Source organism: Falco rusticolus, chromosome 1, assembly GCF_015220075.1.
Source record: "Falco rusticolus isolate bFalRus1 chromosome 1, bFalRus1.pri, whole genome shotgun sequence".
NCBI lineage: Eukaryota > Metazoa > Chordata > Aves > Falconiformes > Falconidae > Falco > Falco rusticolus.
In genome coordinates, this window is record NC_051187.1 from 77025078 (window position 1) to 77042530 (window position 17453).

The following is a 17453-nucleotide window of genomic DNA, read 5'->3' on the forward strand; positions in this document are numbered from 1 at the left end:
ACGACGTTGTCATTTAAAGGAGCACTTAACAGAAGTGCAATGAATTATAAATTCTTTGAGATGTTTACCATGACAGATTTATTTGCCTTGACTTTTAAACCCTTTCCCAAACTCAGCTTGATAATCTCCTTCATTAAGCATCCATCTACTCTTGCAGTAGAGTATGCTAGTTCTAGACGTGCTGGTAACTCTGTAAAATAAAGTAGAACTCTACAAAGATCCCAGCTTGGATCCTGAAGGCCATATGGTTGACAGTCAGAGGGTGTGGTTAGAAGGTGCTGTCAAAAATATCTAAGCCAACTAATTTTACTTTATAATTGCATAGGCTAGAAGCTCACTGGATGAATGGTAATTTGCTAAATAACAATATTCAGTTGTTTGCAATCATATGAGCATCACTCCAGAACTTGGGGCTGCCCTACACTGTTATGTTAGTTAACATCCACCTGCATTAAGACAAGGGTGGTGGTTTCTGTGTCATACAGCTTCTTTAGTGGTCTCGGGTATCTTATTTTAAGGTAGCACCTTACTGTGGAAATTTGAAATTATCTCTATTAATGCACATGACATCTCTTGCACTACAGACTTTGCCAGGGGTCCTCGAACTTTTTAAACAGGGGGCCGGCGCGCAGATGAAGTGGCATGCAGTCATCTGCCGCTGCTTGGTTTGTCCCCCACCCTGGCAGGGGTGGGGGCAGGAGGGTCTGTAAATACCAGGGGCCGGATTGAGGACCCTGGGGGGCCGTAGTTTGAGGACCCCTGATCTTTGCCATGGGTGTAGTGGTTTTACTGCAACTATTGCAATTGAGTCAAAAAATCTGGATGGGCTGGAAATGCTGTTGTTATTCAGAAAATGGTTATAATCGTGTGTCCTGTCTATTTTGGTTCTGGCCATTGAAAATATTTTTTATATATTTTCCTTTTAGGGTGATATATTGAATACCAAATACCAGGTAGATCTTGGAGATGGCTTTAAGGCGATATATGTGAACCTTACAATGACTGGAGAACCCATCCGTCACCACTATGAGAATCCTGGGATTTACCGTGTCTCGGTGAAGGCTGAGAATGTGGCTGGCCATGATGAGGCTGTGGTATTCGTCCAAGTCAACTGTAAATCAGCTTTTTAGTTTTCTTACTTTTACTGCTGTGTAAAAATCTCATGACAACTATGAAGTAGTAAAGAAAATTACTAGCCACATTTAGGAAAAATGCATATTTTATCAGTAACCTCACGCAGTCTTGCCGTGCTGTATGTTGTCAACGCAGAGGCTTGTAAACCTAATGTGTTAGCAGGTCAGAGTTACTTTTGTTTGGATTTGTGAGAAGGATGGTGTATTAATCTTTTAAACTGCAAGCATGTCTCAGTTGAAATCTTAGGTCTGATCCACCTTCTTGACTCAAGACCCCATTGGCAGTCTTAGCAGCTAAAATTGAGAAATTCAAGCTATGTCTTTTTAGGAGCTTCTAGGTTCTGTGAGAAGCAAGTGAACAGATATGTTGAGAAATATGTGAGCTTTTGTATGATTTTAGAAAAGAATTAAAAGCTCAGCGTTTCTGGAAGTCAGGGTACTTAGTAAAGTACTAGGATTTAGATTTTAGGTAGGTAGTTCTCACAAAGTTTTAAAGTAGTACTTGGGTAGAACTTCATGTTGGTAGGCACTATTACTTGACTTGGGCCTCTTGCCTCTCCTTAATTAAGACCTAAAACCCCCTATCAAATAGATCTAAAAGAATAGCACAGCACAGGGAATATCATGCACTATTGCAAGCTTAATGTACCTCAGTCATCTCGTAATTGAAATGAAGAAGGAAACTCATAACTGGAACTGAATTTGCCACTTCCTTTGAGATTCAAGACAGCTATTGCTCTGCCTGTTTTCAGCCTGTTTTCAGATGTGTCAAGAAATCAGAAACAAGTAACATCAAAAGAAAGGAAACTCATCTTGCATTCCTCAGGTGTCTGTTTCTCTCAGTTGTGAGTGGTGTGTCTTCCAGCCTAATCCCAAAGCAACAGAAATCATTGGAGCTGCGCACAAGGCTGTGCAAAGATCTGTGTGCTTTGTGTCAGCCTGCCTAGTGACTGCTGATATTTATGTATTTTGCTATTCAGAGTCCTTGAGACCTGAGTTTCTAGTTCTGCTTTGTTTAGCAGATGGAGCCCAATCCATTAATGCTAATGGCGAATCTCCCACTAAAATCAAATGGAATGGATTAGAATCAAATCCACCCCAGTTTCATTATCTGTTTCTTTGTTGTGTTTGTTTTTTAAATCATTTAACACCACCAGGGAGCCCAGACAAATTACTTAGGGCTTCACTGTTACTTTTTAGGAGTTTCTAGGTGCTGAGAAATAGATAAAGCACAGGAAGAGTAGATCTCTACAAGCAATGAACAGCAAAATACTGTGTAACATCTTTTCCTCCAAGGAGAACTCATTCAGAGAGTGACTACCACTAGTAAGCCCTGATCAAGAGCGGAACTACTGCTCTCTCCAAACGTGCTTCTGGTGTGGCCTACATCAGAATAAACGTTAAAAATGATAGATGTAGATTGTGGTTTATGCAGTGGATTTGCAAACTGCAGAAACCAGAGGTATTTTTCACAAGTAAAATGCCTGGTGCATTAAGACAACTTTGGTAATGAAGTGCAGAGGCAGCAGAGCACTGAAGCAGACATGATCCATTCCTGAGCTTGTTCATGGTTGCTGCACATGGTCCAGAAGACTCACGGAAGCATGTTACCCAGCTCACTTGAATAAATGTTTTCTATGTGATTTGCTGTGATTAATTTTTTAGGTAAATCACAAGATTTGGAAGAAATTAGCTGACACTAATTAAACTGCAATTTCTACGTTCTAGAGAAACACTAATAGCTGTTCAGAGACATTTTTCACTGTGAAATACCATGAAAGCAGATATGTCCGTAGAGTCCTGCTTTCACTCCATCTCCAGCTGATGTATTCCCAGGGAATTTTTTCAGGGACAAATGGTAAAGGGAATACATCTTAGTCCTGCCAAGTTCTGTTACTGTGAAATGCCCTGTAATGCAGAACAATTATATGGATTTTGGTCTGTCATCCAGATTATGCCTTCTAATCCAGATCACCCAATCTACAAATTGTTAATGAACTGTAAGAGAAATTAGAGCAAGTCTAATAGTTAAATGTGAGTAGGTAAACCAGAATAAAAAGAAAAGAAGAATTAGTCATACATTTTCTTTTTCATGAAAACATTATCTCTATAGTGTGTGTTTATTCAGGGAGCTTTGAAACCTGTACTGAAATTGTAGCTTTGTTAAATGGAAATTGTGTAAATCAATTTCATTCCTAATTGTACACACTTAAGGGTGCTATGAAGCTTGTTCAAGTGCATTGTGGAATTGTGTGACTGAGAAAAGCATTAAAACTCGCAATAATTATTTTTAGCTCTTTACTATATAGAGGTATGGCAAACATGACATAACTCGTCATTCAAGTATCGAACAACTTCCCCCCTAAAAATTTTGGAAAAGAAAGTAACTTGTTTCAGGAGTAAAACCATATCTCAAAATTATTAGTTTCCTTGGGAAAATGTAAATTTATGGTAAAATCAAAAGAGTGATGCGGATCCCACTAGACCTCTTTAATTTGCCTCATCAGAAGGAAAATTTGTTTCTAGGATGAACAAATTTAACGGAATTTCTACAACTTCTGCATTTTCCTCAAGACACTATCAACAGGAGGTCCAGTTTAACTCTTTTTCAGTAAAGAAGGTATTGAAGAAACCATTTTTTTAAGCACCCAACATGTCTTGAATTCACGTAGGTGGTTAAAGAGTCATTGGAGAAAACGCAGAATGAAAGTAGAGCCTTGCACTCGGGTGAAGTAGCACACAGCCCGATTGAAGTAAGGTGGAAAAGGAGGGTGTGCACGGCTCAAACAACTTGCTCTCAAAGAAGTTCAATCAGTTTAGTCAAAGTGAATTGGAAGTGAACAGGCAATGACTGGGTTCATGAAAGAGAGTAAGGGGAAGTCTTAGGACCAGTGTTAATTACCTTTAAGTCTGCACTGAGATGCAAAAACTTTGAATGAGGTAAAAGATATTGTAGAATGGAACAAAACTGGATGGGTTAGTATTCATTCTCTGTAACGAATGCATGTGGGACCATAAAGTGGTATCCTGGGTAGATGGTGCATCTGAAGTTGAGAAATTCTGTTATCACAGTATACTATTATAAAGCTTTTACCTTCAGACATTCTGAAAAAGATATACTTGGAAACCTCTGAGGGAAAGATTTTCTTTCAATAAAGTTACTCTACTATGAGGCAAAATACAACATTAAGAAACAGATAAAATCCTTGTAATGATGCATTTCTTTTATACAATAATAAAGTTTACAGCCTTCGTAGGCAAAAGTTCAGAAAGGAATAAACTTACTCTAAGGCACATTTTTAGAGTGCAGAGGTTATCTATTTTGATTTGCAAATAAATGCTCCCCTGATGTATGCATCTATTTTAAAGCATGCATTAATGAGGGTTTATGTGTGGTGTGAGCCTAACAGCTGATATTTTATAATGAAAATTAGTAGTCAGCAACATTCTTTCTCAGTTTCTGCTTTTCCCTTAGCAATTTGAGATTTGCTAGATTTCTATTCATTTGATCTTTTATTACTTAAAAAAAAAAACAAAAAAACACAAAAAACCCAGCTGAGATTGACTTTTCCACTTTGTAACTGGGATATTTACTTATGTTTTCTACAATTTGACATGCACCAGAAAAACCCCATAGTGATCAGAGATGTGCATTTTGGTGATCGTATCATTGTTCTAGGATTTGAGGGGAGGTGGGGTGGGGGGAGGTTATGGGGGGGTTGGTTGAAATTAAGTCCTACCAATTATGCACGTAACTTTCAACGCAGATGTAAAAGCAAGAGGTAGGGAAAAATAAATTCAGGACCTTACGGTGTGCAAATGAGAGGCTTTGGGGGAAAGAGGTATTAATAAATTGATAGATACTTGTTGAATGATATTTTGGGAACTTTTTTCAGCTCCACTGCAAGCTTTAAATTTAGAAGTGGTTCCAGTCGTTGGGAGAAACCAGGAGGTGAACCTGACAGCCATCATACTGCCTAAGAATCCTAATTTGACAGTCTTCTACTGGTGGATAGGAAACAATCTTCAGGTACATGAATGGTTTTGACTGAGATTATTTTCAATCTCTTTCCAGTAAAGATTGGGTGACACCTTTTACTTTCACAGAAATACTACTGTGTTGCATGTCTTCTTTTAGACGATTTTTCATTCCAAATAGCCAGTTGTGTCTGGTGGCAAACAGTATCTAAATTCCTCTGTTTTATCACGTACATTTAAGGTATTGATTTCCCTTTATTGCTACTTATGTGGAAATGGAAATTTGCCTTCTAGAATTGGTTTGATTTTCTAAACTATTTTCTTGGGGAGGGATGACAAAAATGTATTCTATTTCATTACGTGTGGAAAAAAAAAACTTGTGGAGGGGGATACATTCGGGATCGAATGATGAAACTTGGATTTATGCACTTCCATGTTGATAATTTGAGTACTGTAGATTTAAGTGCTGTACAAAAGTATATATTTGTTGTATAGATAAATACTTACTGGGAGTCTAAAGTAAACTGGCATATCAAAAATACCTGGGATATGAAAACAGTGAGAGCACTCAGACAGTGTAGTGATATTCATTTGGAGACAGCAAGTCTAGATAAATGTATCCTAGAGCAATAAATATCCAAATATTTCTATTAAAATATTTCTTGTCTAGCTGGGTTAATTTCTTTTAAGGTAGTTCTTTCAATAACAGATAAGTAAAATATTTTCTATATGAGGAAGACTAAGTATGACAGGAATGCTTCAGATAAGTGCAATGAACTTTGTTCTTGTAAATGTGCTGTGTACCGTAATCCCAGTCTGTATCTGTTCATCATTGTTGACTTTGCCATTGCTAGAGCAGGCAGTGCAGATCAATGTAGTCTTGTGAAGGGGGCTGTAATTCATACGGATGTGGCCAGGGAACAGAATATCTCAGCTCCACTTTGGAGGTTATGGTGGACTGGTGCACCCTCATGGGTCATGCCTTAAATTGTCAGAATGAATCCTTTTGACCCTGGCATACCCTACATTTTTTGAGGGAAATGACTTGCTTGATACTATCTTGTAGAGATTGTTTAGGCTGCCTCAAAATCCATTTATTTCAGTGCGATCTGATTGCAATTTAATTAACGATTATTCTACAAGAAATATTTGCCCCATCTGGCAGTTATTCTGATTACAAAGGATCTATGTATGGAAAGAAATATCCTATACTGAAAATTGCAATATAACAAGTTGATAATATGTTGATTAATTTAGTAATATGTGTGAAACCTTTTTTGCTACTATTTTTAATGACAGTTTCTTCAGACAGTTTTCTCATGGGTCTTGCTGAAATTCTATTTTCACCTTTTCATTGGTTTTTAAAGCCACTCCTTACACTGGAGAGTTTTCTGGTGATGAAGTTTGCTGAGACAGGTGACATCAGAGTTACAGTGCAAGCTTCCTGTGGGAGCTCCATGCTTCAGGACTCAAAAGTTGTCCACGTTTTTGGTGAGAGGTTACTCTTGTTAATTTTTTTGTTTCATGTGTACTTGTTTCTTATACCTCTTAAACCAGCCCTGACACAACTGAACCTGCCGTAAAATTATATTTAATGCCACGTTTAATTCTTAAAATTAGAGGGATGTACTGTCACTGTGTAATTCCATAAAGTTGAACAGTGTGACTGGGTGGAAGATTTCATCTGAAACATTTTGTTTCTTTATTTTAAATGTTATGGTGGTTCCCGAATGCTGTATGTAGCAATAGTGATTCAGTAGTATTTTGGCCTATGGCTAGAAAGTTTCTTAAAATTTCTAAGTAGTGTAAATACTTCTGGAAAAAAAAATAAAATGTGTATGCCTCCAGCATTAAAAACAATGTGAAATATTTGCCTTTTATCACAATATATCACTGTTCCTTTGATGTTTATCTGAGAGTTTGGATCAAGTATAGCTCTACTGTAATTATTGAATAACCCTTCAGCTCTTGTCTCACATTGTGCCCTGGTGTGTTTTATTGTGTTTTATAATGTGGTGACACGGCATAATAAACTGTGAAAAATGTAGTGCAGACAAATTATTTACATTTGTATTTATGCTGTCACATGTGGGAATTGTGATAAGTGAAAAAGCTTCTTTTAAATGCAGAGCTAAAAGCCTTGAGATATTGGGAAATAAACAACATGATACATCTCTATTGTCTGAAGAAGATTCTGTTATTTTTGCTTTTAGTATACTTATTAATTTAAAATAATGGTGAAAACCACACTCAGGCTAAATTGAGCTTTTATGAACCTTCTCCTTTCGTAAGATAAATGGATTTAATGTTTATGCTACCACTTAGGAGTGCATCCACTTTTTTAGAAATCGAAAAAGTATAACCCTCTTAGTGTGACTGGATCAATGACTTTGACTTTCAAAAATTCCTTCTGCTCTTAATGTTGACCACTCCTGATACAATGAGCAAGAGACTACTGGCCATGAGGGAAATAAAGAAACCTTTGGAAAAGAAATGCATTAAGATACAATTCTCTTGGAAGTGTTGGGGAGGCCAGGTTTGACTCATGCATTCCAGAGGGTCTCTTTGCTTTGCATTAAGTTCTCTGGGTGTTTGTCCAAGAAGACTATATGCAGAATGGGAAGATTTTAGAGACTGTTTGCTGAGGAACAGCCCATTTCTAGTATTTCAGATATTTTCAACATTATCCAGAGAAATGTTGTGGGTGTGTCTTGTTTTTATTTTTTCAAAGAGGGCAGTACTTAGCATTTTTCATATAATTTCTGTTCTTATTTTCACAGCTAGTTTATGGAGTATGTATTCATATTACATGAAAAACAGGAACACGTAATGAGCAAACCCCATATGCTTATGATTCTGTAAGAATAAAATCCATTGGTGCATTCCCATTACAAATCAAAGAAATCAACCATGTCTGTGTAGTGTATTGTCCTAAGGAAAAATTATTGGGAAGGTTATGACTCCAGAGCATGGATGTAAATCTGCTTTGTTTATTTTTTTTTCTTCCTGCTTTTTTACCTTTAGGCACAGATTTGATGGTGACAAAAATACAGAAAGAAATTGAATGACTGACAGGAGTGTACTATTGTTCCATGCAAGAGTAAACACAGAGCAGTGGGGCCCCTAGATACCGCAGCGCTGCACAGCAAATAATGCAAAACATATATTTTCAGCTTTCATTTTTACAAAACTGTTTTTGCAGCCTGGTTTGTTACTTGTTCAAAAATGTTTCTTTTTCTTTTTCTCTTTCTTTTTTTTTTTTTTTTTTTTCTAGATCATTTTCATGTTCTTCCTCTGAAGTTTACTAAGCACCTGGACATGTACAACCCTGACATACCAGAGTGGAGGGAAGACATAGGGCGGGTAGTAACACGACTTCTTGCAAAGGTGCTCTTTCAGATTGCTCGTAAAATGTTCCCTGGCCAGTCATAAAGCTTGAAGGTTAAGTTAATGCCTTCTCATTTGGAAAAAAGTAGGCAGAGCAAAATAATACAGTGAGCCTCATGAGCCACATTTCAAACAAGTTTGAGCCTAGTGTAGCTTTGATGTACAGACTCCAGATGATGATATTGTTGAATAGACAGTTTAGGTCCAACACAGCCTAATTGGCAATTAATGCTAAATATTGTTCTCTAGGATTAGGGATATAGACATATTGGCAAATAGTGCTGACTCCAAAGCAGGAAGAGTAGCTTAAATGTGATATATTTAGAAGTTAAGCAAAGATGCTGTGCAAAGTAAAAGACATAGTCTTAGTGTAAAAACAAAGCAGAAAGAAAGAATTCATGCCAGTTACGTAACTTTGAAAATTATTTATAATATATAGGGGTACCATTAATACAGCTGGCTTTTTAGATCATGTTCACAAAATAAATGTGGATTCAGAGCAGCTGAATCCTGCAAGTTAAATCAAGTACAAAGCCATGCAGCAAGACTGTGAGATAAGTAAAAAGAACCCCATGAAAACTGTGAGCTCTAGAGCTGTGCTCTTCAGGTACACACAATGCCAGCAACCGGGTGTGCACACACCAGCATTTGTGAGGACAGTAGCACTTACATGCAGGTTGATAATTTTTTTAAAATATTGACTTTTCCTGGATTTGTAGTAGTGCAAATCAGGTTCTGGAATTTTGACTTTATACCATTTCCTGCCTTTTTAAGGTTCACATCAAATGTCAAATTAAAGTAATTTCCCACTTTTCTCGACTTAAACCCATTCCATAACCTGTCAGTCAAACAAATATTTTCCTCCATTATAAAACAGCTCTTGCATTTTAATAATTACTGAATCATTTGCAAAAGAATATGAGCAATTTAATGGAATGCCAGAATCGGTTTGAGAAAGCCTATGGGAAGTGCCCAGGGTGTTGTCATTAGAATTGTGTGGCTGCATAAAATAGACATGGAGGAATTTGGGACTAAACCCAAAATTTGCACAAACTATTTTTAAAAGGGATGCACTTATCTTTCAGTGGGGGATGCAGGTATTCATTACAATTTCAGGAACTGAACCTAGGTGCTCTTAGTATCACCCTGGAAGAATTCTCTCTGCCCATTAAACACTAATGGAAGTGTAGCCTCCCTAAGTTAGAGTTAACTGAAATTAATATGCCCTTCTAAGTCTACTAAGTGTCTGAATGGCCTGCAAAGGATCCTAAATCCCTTAGGAATTTGTTTAATGTTATGCTAAAAACATACAACCATTGCAGAACTTTACTAAAACTATATGCCCACATCATTTTGCTTCTTTCCATGATGCCCCTAAATCACTCTAATATGCTAATAATGCTTAGCTGTTCCAGTCTTCAAAGAGCAGTTCACATTTCAGTTGATTTATGTTTGGCTTTGTCCATGGTTTAGCTTCTGGTGAAATCCCCTCTAAAGATTAAGGATCTTAACACCAAAGACCAAAATACACACATGGAGCTACTGAAGTATTTTCTACAAAATATAAAGAACGCTGTTCTGTAATTTGCCACATGCCTTTGTCTTCACAGGAAACCAATATACCCAAAGAAACACTCATGACAGTTGTGAAACCTGGTCTACCCACAACAGCTGACTTACATGTGCTACTACCAGCAAACCAACCAAAAAGGAAGCGAAGTGTAACTAGTGATAAGGTAACCAGAGCAATGTATGTCTGGTTAGGACAGTCTTCATTCTGTTTTCCAATCAGTGGCTGTAGTCTCATTGTCTTTGTGTGAAATTACAAGGTGTTCCCTACCTATGTAAAGATCTTATTCCCACCTGACAAAATACACATAAAAACTAACAACAGCTACGTCTGCTGTGTTTGACAGTGTATAGACCAGCATAATCTAGTGCTTACTGGTGTTAGTGTATTTCTCAAGAATAATTATTATCAATCTGCTTTTAAAACAGGAACAATAGTGATGGCATATCAGTCTGTGAAGATCCAGTAGAGCAAAGAGTCTTTTTAGAACATTGATACTTCTAAAGAGGGACAAACTGTCTTTGCACTGTCTTCAGAAGCAAATTAGATTTCAGGTCAAACAGAAACAGAACCTTCATAGCTGACCTATAATGTAAAGAGCATCAAGCAGGTAGTTTCTAACTTTATGAGCAAATGTCCTTTTCAATTGGCAAGAAACAAATATAGTTGTACAGGAACAGAAACCAGACATTAGTTTCTCCCTGCTTATTTCCAAACCATATTTCTTCCATAATAAAAGATCTTATGCCAGCTGAAAATCAGAAGACAGTTTTGCACTTACAATTTACGATATTTGTCCTTTTGCTGTGATAGGGAAGGAACAGATCCCAACTCTGGGACTGTATCTTGTGGTTCAAGCCCTGCCAGTCACAAAGAAACACAATGTAAGGTATCATTAATTTTGAAGGGCATTTTACAACTTTTTGAGACAAGGTCACGGTATACAAAGGGCTGGACAATTGTGTAATAAGATACTCTTCATAGTAACACAAAAGCAGTAGATTGTATTGGACTTGATGGGGTACACTTTGGAAGATCCAAAGGGGTATGTTGAAGTTGTCCAAGTACTTGAACAGGTGTCTTTAAAATGCACAGAGTACCGTGTAAATGCCAAAAATTTTCTGCTTTATGGTAAAGCCAAACCATTACTGTTCTTCCTCTGTAATCACAGTGGGAATTCATGGGAGTCTGAAATGCTGATAATGTTGCAGGAAATGGTTAATTTGGTTAATTTTAGCAGGTTGTTTCTTTAGTAGAGTGCCATTCATTAACTAAAACTTTCAGTCAGGTGAGTATTACCACTTCAAAATTATTTACATCTTTCCACTTCTTGAAGTAAGGTGCAGCTTCTAAAGGAAATTCTTCATTCTAAGCCTATATGGCATGGATGTCTTTAATAATTTAAGGGAACTGATGGTGATAGATTCTTAGTTTGTGCAAACATTTTATTTCAGTACAAAGTGTTATGCATATTAGTTCCCTTTAAGTCTCAACTCTTACATTAGCACTGTGCTTCAAGGAAGCTTAAAGAATATCATCAATTACAATCAATGCTGTCTCAAGGATTTTTTCATGTTTGTGTATGAAATATCACAACTATCCTGTGAGTTACTCCAACGCATAAAGAAAAATAATCATATGTTGCAAATTATTTGGAAAACCTCGTGTTCAGTGAGGCTATGGGGAAATTACAGTAGTTTAGAAGGTCACAGTTTCTGTGCCAAGTAGTCCTCCAGTAAGACCTTGCAAATGTTTTTGGAAACTGGAGGAGCACTGAAAGGTGAAAGTAATTGTATAATCTGGATAATAGATGTACGTTTCTGACATTATTAGGGTAGACCAGGTAAGACCAGTTGTGGTTGGGGATTATATGTATGGAAATACCAAATAAGGTACAACCTACATTTGGTTGGAGCGGGAACAAGGGAGACAGCAGCAATTACAGCAGCCTATGCTCTTCAATGATAAAAAATCAGGTTCTTTAGTATCACATTTCAACACTGATGGTTTTCGAGAGTACAGTGCTGTAGAGCCAGTCTTCTAGTGCCAGCTGCCTAAATTTCCATTTTTATATTATTGCTAAGGGACACTACTTTAGCTATTGACATGTGCATATAAATTTGTTGGTTTAGAATTTAATGGCAAAAATTTTGATAAAATACGTGTTGTATCAGAATGCAATGTGACTCAAGAAATATTCTGAAAATATACCCTATGTAAATAAACTTAGAAGCAGTAGTTAGTTAAGTCAATAGGAAAATAGTCATAGTATCACTTGTTTAAAGGTTCATTATTTTATCTTCTCTTACCAAACGAGAATCCTGAAGGTCTCCATCATTTTTCACTGGAAGAATGTGCTTTGTCATGCTGCTAGTGCCAGTTCTTAAAGTCAGTGTTGTGACACCACTGTGAGGACTCAGCAATACAGAATGTTTCCTGCATGTTTGTAAGAGATATCCCTGAAATCTTAATTCAAACATAGCTATGAAACATCTTCCTTTAAAGAGAACCTATTTGTCCTTGGCTGAAAACCTTTTACATTGGGGATATTATGTGTTTTCAGAAGGATTGTTAAAGGCAATAATTTCTTGATCAGGTAGAGAACACCTACTTGATGGAGTTTGTGTTGGTATTTTACATGGAGTGTTATGATGTGATGCTATTTATTAAGTTAGTCATCTAGAATAGGAGTCTTACTGAAAAAAGTAGCCAGCAATAAGAAAGATCGCAAGTAAGTTGGCAGCATAGTGGTAGGAGCCCTTTGGATAATTCTGAAATTTGATTCCATTCTGACAAAAGCCCCTTTCTTTTCAAAGCCCTGATAGAATTAGATCTGGCCAGGGGCATCAAGGACACAATAAAAGCTTCTATATGTATGTCAGTGATAAAAGGAAGACTAGGGAAAATGTGGGCTCTCTCCCAAAGGAAATGGGAGACCTCGTTACCTGGGACATGGAGAAGGCTGAGATACTCAATGACTTTTTTGCCTTAGTCTTCAACAACAAATGTTCCAGCCATAATGCCCAAGTCGCAGAAGGCAAAGGCAGGGACTGGGAGAATGAAGAATTGCTCACTATAGGAGAAAATCAGGTTCAAGACCATCTAAGAACCTGAAGGTGCACAAGTCCATGGGACCTGATGGGATGCAGCCACAGGCCCTGAGGGAACTGACAGATGAAGTAGCCAAGCCACTATTCATCATACTTGAGAAGTTGTGGCAGTCTGGTGAAGTTCTCACTGACTGAAAAAGGGGAAACATAACCCCTATTTTTAAGAAAGGAAATAAGGAAGACCTCGGAAATTGTAGGCCAGTCAGTCTTACCTCTGTGCTGGCAAGATCGTGGAGCAGATCCTCCAGCTGGTAACAGCCAACATGGCTTCACTAAGGGAAAATTGTGCCTGACAAATCTGGTGGCCTTCTATGGTGGGGTTACAGCTTTGATGGATAAGGGAAGAGCAACTGAAGTCATCTACCTGGACGTGTGCAAAGCTTTTGACACTGTTCCACACAGCATCTTTGTCTTTAAACTGGACAGACATGGATTTGACAAGTGGATCATTTGATGGATAAGGAATTGGCTGGATAGCGGCACTCAAAAAGTTGTGGTCAATGGGTTGATGTACAAGTGGAGATAGGTGATGAGTGGGATTCCTCTGGGGTCCATACTCACACCAGTGCTGTTCAACATCTTTGTCAGTGATGTGGACAATGGGATTGAGTGCCCTCAACAGGTTTTCCAACAACACCAAGCTGAGTGGCGCGGTCAACACACTGGACGGAAAGAATGTCATCCAGAGGGACCTTGACAGGCTTGAGAGGCAGGCCTATGTGAACCTCATGAAGTCCAACAAGGCCAAGTAGAAGGTTCTGCATGTGGGTCAGGGCAACCCCCAGTATCAATACAGCCTGGGCAGAGAACGGATTGAGAGCAGTCCTGAGGAGAAGGACTTGGGAGTGCTGGTGGGTGAAAAGCACAACATGGTCTGACAGTGTGCATTTGTAGCCCAACCGAATCCTGGGCTGCATTAAAAGAAGTGTGGCCAGCAGGTCAAAGGAAGTGATTATTCCCCTTTACTTGGCTCTTGTGACACCACACCAGGAGTACTACATTCAGCTCTGTGACCCCTAGGATAAAATGGACATGGACCTGTTGAAATGAGTCCAGAGGAGGGCCACAAAGATGATCAGAAAGCTGGAGTACCTCTCCTATGAAGACAGGCTGAAAGAGTTGGAGTTGTTCAGTCTGGAGAAGAGAAGACTCTGGGGAGACTTTGTAGCTGCCTTCCAGTGCCTAAAGGGGGACTACAAGAAAGCTGGAGAGGGACTTTTTGCAAGGGCATGTAGTGATAGGACAAGGGGTAATGGCTTTAAGCTGAAAGAGCATAGAATTATATTAGATATTAGGAAGAAATTCTTTAGTGTGAGGGTGGTGAGGCGCTGGCACAGGTTGCCCAGAGCAGCTGTGGATGCCCCATCCCTGGAACTGTTCCAGGCCAGGCTGGATGTGGCTTGGGAGAAACCTGGTCTAGTGGAAGGTGTCCCTGCCCATGGCAAGGGGCTTGCAACTAGGTGATCTTTAATGTCCCTTCCAACCCAAACCGTTCTATGAATCTATGAAATTTATACATGTAGAAATAAAACCTGACTGTGATTTAACCTGTTTTTAAGAACACAGCAATTTCAAAAGTATTTAATTCTAATCATTGTCTCTAGAGGAAAGCTCAGTCGCTTAATTTATGCACATCTATTACATGTTTTATGTCAGGTGGGATGGGTTCAGTTGAAAGAGTCAATTAAAGTGCATTTGAACTACAGCCCAGAAAGTAGTGGCTCTGAGGAAGATTGGACTCTATCTAGACAAACTACTACATGAATACTCCTAGTGAATTGCTTTGGCAAAACAGGCAAGTCAGATCTCCGGATGTATAAATAAGTGTGTAAGAGTTTGAATAGTGTCATTATTTTTATATTCTTATACCACAGTGCAGGAGCCATTGTGTTCACATGTTCAAATATTATCATTGGAAAGGACGTAGAGAAAGGAGACAGAAAATTCAAATACTGGTATAAGAACCTTAACTTACAGAGTCTATAGAGGACATCCAAACACTGGATTAGTTTCTTTTAAAACAGTTGGAGAGGTGGCTTCACTATGCTCAATAAATACCTTGAGGCAGAAAATAACCCCCATGAGTACTAAACCAGCCATCAGTCTAACAGTGAAATAAATAAGACAGAACCTTTGGCTGTATTCACATTAGATTAAAAAATGAAGTGTAGTTCATATAGGCTGTGGTGGGAACCCAGGGTGGGGAAATAAATAACTAACAAGTGTTAGTCACTTAAGCAAAAACTAGAGCAAATGTTGGGTTCTTCAAACTCCTGCCAGGAAAATATGACCTATCCAAAGTTATGGGGCTCAGTAATTGCATTTACTGGCTGAAAGTCAGATTAGCCTAAATTAGTGATCCCTTTTGCATTGTATACCATGAGTATGTGAATGAACCTGGTCTGACACAAGTATTTAGTGGTGCCAGCATCATTTCAGAGGCTGCTAATCAATACAGTTGTCATATCCGATCTCTTTTCAGATTTTGGGCAAGAAGATATATACTTAGAAGTTATCTGGAGTAATTGTGTTGTAAAATAACTGAGACTGTGCTCACACCACCCTTATGTTGAGTCATTCCCCCACAAAAAAATGTAATAGAGTCAGTGGAATAGCTACAGAAGTTAGATATTCCTCAACGTGAGTGAGGATATTTGAATTTGAACTTTTGTATTGTCTCTGTCCGTAACATGACACAGACTACAAGGATTTCTATTTATTAAACTGCAAAGGCTTGTCAAAGATGAGCTTTGTAATTAATAATATCATAAAAGGAGTTACTTGTGAAGTTTTCATGGGTATAAAGCATATTTCTAATTTGGCATCCTGTGGGAAGTTGTATCCTAAATCATAAGGCACAGAGTATAAAACTAGCTTTGATCTTTCAGAAAATTACCCACATTGAAGACACAAGCAAGTAGAAGGGCAAAAATTCAGACAATTTGTTATCTGGGGTTAGGATATGATGGTATATTTAATGGTTCTGCTCCATAAAAATGTGAGACCATATTTTACTATGCTCTATCCACTGAAGAAAAATAGGAGGAATCCTGATTTTTTCCACATGGATGGATGTATATGTTTCTACAGAGTATTGTTAAAAAGTAGGTATAAATGGAATCCATCCCATAATAGGTAAGGAGGTAAGGTAAATTATGACATGCAGTTCATTATCAAATAGCGGTTACTTTTCATAGCAAGAAATCTAAAGTGACATTGCAGGTTTTCTTCTGATAGGTTAGAAGAATGTAGAGTTTTTAATATGGATTATGCGTTGTGTGAGTTATGACCCAGGTAAACCCAGCAGTGTGTGTAAATGACATGCTGTCTGTCACAAACTGGGTAAACATAAAGGCCCTGGTAAGCAAAAAGAAAGATTTGGCTATAAAGTTTTGACATTTTTAGCTTTTATGGCTTGTAGAGTTTTGCACGATTTTTAAATAAGGAATTTCTTTAAGATTTCAGCTCATCATTGAGAAATGCTTTCTGAGTTTCTCACCATTTACTGAACCAGAGGTTTTCCTTTTTAGAGCACTGAGTCTGTCAAAGTGGAACGGAGTGCGAGACGCCTGACATTCTCTCTGTTGTATTTTCAGAGAATAGCGGCTATAAAGCAGGCCTTGAATGCACACAACATCAGTTTCTTTCTGAGAGGAGGATACTGGGTCTTAGTGACTTTAGCTGACTCCGATTCAGGTAAATATATAAACAAAGGTCCCAAAAGACCACCCCTTGGGTGCCTGTTTGAGTTCTGATAAGGAGAAAAATTTTGTATCAGTATATATGTGTTCATATACACACATACATATATACTTACTTGGTACTTGTTACATATAGATACACCCATAAACATATTGTGTATGTACATGCAACTATGTAAATATCTATATACATACACGCACACATGTAGACATGTATATATTTTCATTTGGTACTTGTTAAGACTCACCACCAAATAACTATTTCTTATGCATTTCCATTTTGTCACACCTTATATTCTGTAACACAAGCTTCTTTTGTTTTCCTGTGTAACCATGACATTAAGTAAACACCTCTATTGTACAAAATAGTGCCTTGCAGGAAGAACCAACCAAGCCTCAAAAAAAAACCATGTCTGGTGAACTAAAGGCACTTTGGTTGCACTAGCTGCTGAGAAAGCAGAGCTTCTTACCATCATATCGGCCATTAACTCTGCTGATATAACTCCATGGGTCTAGGCGATAATCTTGTATCTCTGATCTTCAAATCAACTAACGGGAAGCTTGTTGTAGGGTC

At 38.0% G+C, this 17453-nt stretch overlaps 1 protein-coding gene across 1 annotated transcript in view; it reads left to right on the forward strand.

The window, feature by feature from the left end:
- Positions 1-17453, forward strand: part of SORCS2 (sortilin related VPS10 domain containing receptor 2) — a 579315-nt gene that overhangs the window by 538481 nt on the left and 23381 nt on the right. Inside the window, 6 exon segments of the mRNA XM_037385456.1 lie at positions 927-1113; positions 5030-5163; positions 6479-6602; positions 8386-8498; positions 10109-10234; positions 16775-16874. Of these exon segments, the coding sequence (XP_037241353.1) occupies positions 927-1113; positions 5030-5163; positions 6479-6602; positions 8386-8498; positions 10109-10234; positions 16775-16874 (784 nt within the window).